This window comes from Priapulus caudatus, unplaced genomic scaffold, assembly GCF_000485595.1.
Source record: "Priapulus caudatus unplaced genomic scaffold, Priapulus_caudatus-5.0.1 Scaffold2553, whole genome shotgun sequence".
In the NCBI taxonomy this organism is placed as follows: domain Eukaryota; kingdom Metazoa; phylum Priapulida; class Priapulimorpha; order Priapulimorphida; family Priapulidae; genus Priapulus; species Priapulus caudatus.
This window is the reverse complement of record NW_014579614.1, coordinates 1-2,500: the sequence shown is the minus strand read 5'-3', so window position 1 is coordinate 2,500 and position 2,500 is coordinate 1. Positions and strand designations below refer to the sequence as shown.

At 38.3% G+C, this 2,500-nt stretch overlaps 1 protein-coding gene across 2 annotated transcripts in view; it reads left to right on the top strand.

Moving 5' to 3' along the window:
• Window positions 1–1,249, top strand: part of LOC106818816 (high choriolytic enzyme 1-like) — a 12,858-nt gene extending 11,609 nt beyond the window's left edge. Inside the window, exons 9-10 of one of the 2 annotated variants that reach the window (XR_001395300.1) lie at window positions 463–613; window positions 1,000–1,249. Coding sequence is in view for 1 of the 2 variants with exons in the window: in XM_014823490.1 (XP_014678976.1) it covers window positions 1,000–1,158 (159 nt within the window). In the remaining variant the exon portion in view is untranslated. The remainder of the gene's footprint in view (window positions 1–462; window positions 614–999) is intronic. The other variant, XM_014823490.1, reaches the window with a different exon arrangement.
• Window positions 1,250–2,500: the final 1,251 nt, after the last annotated feature.

Sequence of the window (2,500 nt, the reverse complement as noted above, 5' to 3'; positions counted from 1 at the left end):
TGCTGCTCTGCTACTGTTGCTGCTGCTACTAAGCTACTGCCTTGCCCTGCTACTTGCTACTTGCTGCTGCTGCTACTACTGCTGCTACTGCTGCTGCAGTGACAAATGTCAATCGGCGTCTGAGGGTGACGATGACGATGATGATGACGGCGACGATATTGATGTTGATGATGATAAAGATGACGACAAAGACGATGGCGATGACGTTGATAAAGACGATGATGATCACGATAATGACGATGACGATGATCATGATATGCGATGTACGAATAAACTCTTATGGAAAATTGATCGCATCGGTGATATACGACGAGACGCAATTGCATTGATAGATGATAGATATGATGTCGTACGACGACGAGACGACGACGACGATGATGATGATGATGATAATGATGACGACGACGACGATGATGATGATGATTGCGGCGATGTTACTGATGACGAAAGTGTTCTTTCTAGGTGGAGGCGGGGACACATGTGTGAATGACAATGTGTATTGCGAGAGCTGGGCAGGACGAGGGGAGTGTCAGAAGAACCCTAGATACATGCGCGTCAACTGTAAGAAGGCGTGCGAACGCGAATAGGTACACCGTCTGCGATAATAACGAAGGTGATGACCCGCGCTGAGAGAGAGAGAGGAGGGAGAGGAGGGAGAGGAGGGAGAGGAGAGAGATAGAGGATGAGAGAGCGAGAGACAGAGAGAGAGAGAGAGAGAGAGAGAGAGAGAGGGGCAGAAAAAGAGAGAGAGAGAGAGGCAGAGAGGCAGAGAGAGGGAGAAAGAGGGATTAGAGAAATAGAGGATGAGAGAGCGAGAGCGCGCGAGAGTGCATGCGCGAGAGAGAGGGAAATGAAGAAAGAGAATTAGAGACAGAGAGAAAATGAGAGAGAAAGAATGGTAAGAGAAACAGAGAGGGGGAGTGACAGACAGAGGATTAAGACAGATGTACTTTCAATATAACGCAACGTATATATTAATAACGGGTTTATTTCCTACAGTGGCGGACAGCTGCACCGATGACAACCGCTACTGCATGTACTGGGCATCTAAGGGAATGCGAGGCCAAATCCAGACTACATGCTGACATCATGCAAAATCTCCTGCAAAACTGTGCAAAATCTACTGCAAATCTGCAAAATATTAGTTTAACTAACTAAAGAGACAATCGTGTTAGTTCTCGGTAGTTACGCAGTAGTTGTGTTACGGATTAAAATTTTATTAAAATTCACATCAATGTTATATGTATAATGCGTAGATTTATTGCTGCTATTATTAATGTTATTATGATAATAATTGTTATTATTGAATTATACGGAGAATCCGGAACTATTAGTCCTATCATCTATCCATCCAATCATTCATTCGGTCATTCGTTCTGTTATTCATCCTATAATTCATTCTATCATTCATCCTATCATTCATTCTATCACTCGTCCTATTATTCACAATGTCGTTCATCATATCATTCACTAGCTCAATAGCCGGTAGTAGTTTATATACTGTAGCCTATATATATATATATATATATATATATATATATATTATATATATTACCATCGACGTAAATGAACATTAATATCAGTAAAAGCGTGAACGATGGAAGTTTTGAAAATCTGGCTTTTATTTATTTCTTCTGACGAATATTGGCGAACGCAAATCGTCATGCCGCATAATTGAAACATGATTTAATTACAGAGGATAATATACCCGCAAACCGTCTCGTGAAAAATCGTTTACTAAACGTGCTACGTTCTGTGTCGAATCGGTTCGTATTGTATCGCGTATTGTTCATGTCGTATTGCGACTCTAGATGGCGCTACGCGCGCCGTATGTATAAGCATCGCACTGATCTCTATCTACTACATAGAGTTGTATTAATATATGTATCTATTAATTAATGAATTAATAATTAATAATTAATAATTAATAATTAATAATAATTAATTAATAATTATTAATAATTATAATTATTATAATAATTATAATATATATTATAATTATAATTATATTATAATATATATATTAATATTAATTATAATTATAATTAATATAATTATTAATAATAATTAATTAATAATTAATAATTAATAATTAATAATAATTAATAATTAATAATTAAATGATTAATTAATAGTTGTATNACACACACACACACACACACACACACACACACACACACACACACACACACACACACACACACACACACACACATGCGCATACACGCACGCATAAATGTAGGCGCACACGCACACGCGCTTGCGTGTATTGATACGCCGGCCTATTGCCCATATACAATATAATATCTTGTTTGAAGTGCAACGACAGGTCTTTCGACATCTCTAACATTCTTGAGTACTAATAATACTTCGACGTGTATGCAGCTTACATTGGATACGGTCGCAAGCTTTATCACAAGTGAAGGCGCACACAAATACGTACACGAACACAGACACTTAACACACACACACGTACGTACGTACGTACAACGCACGCACG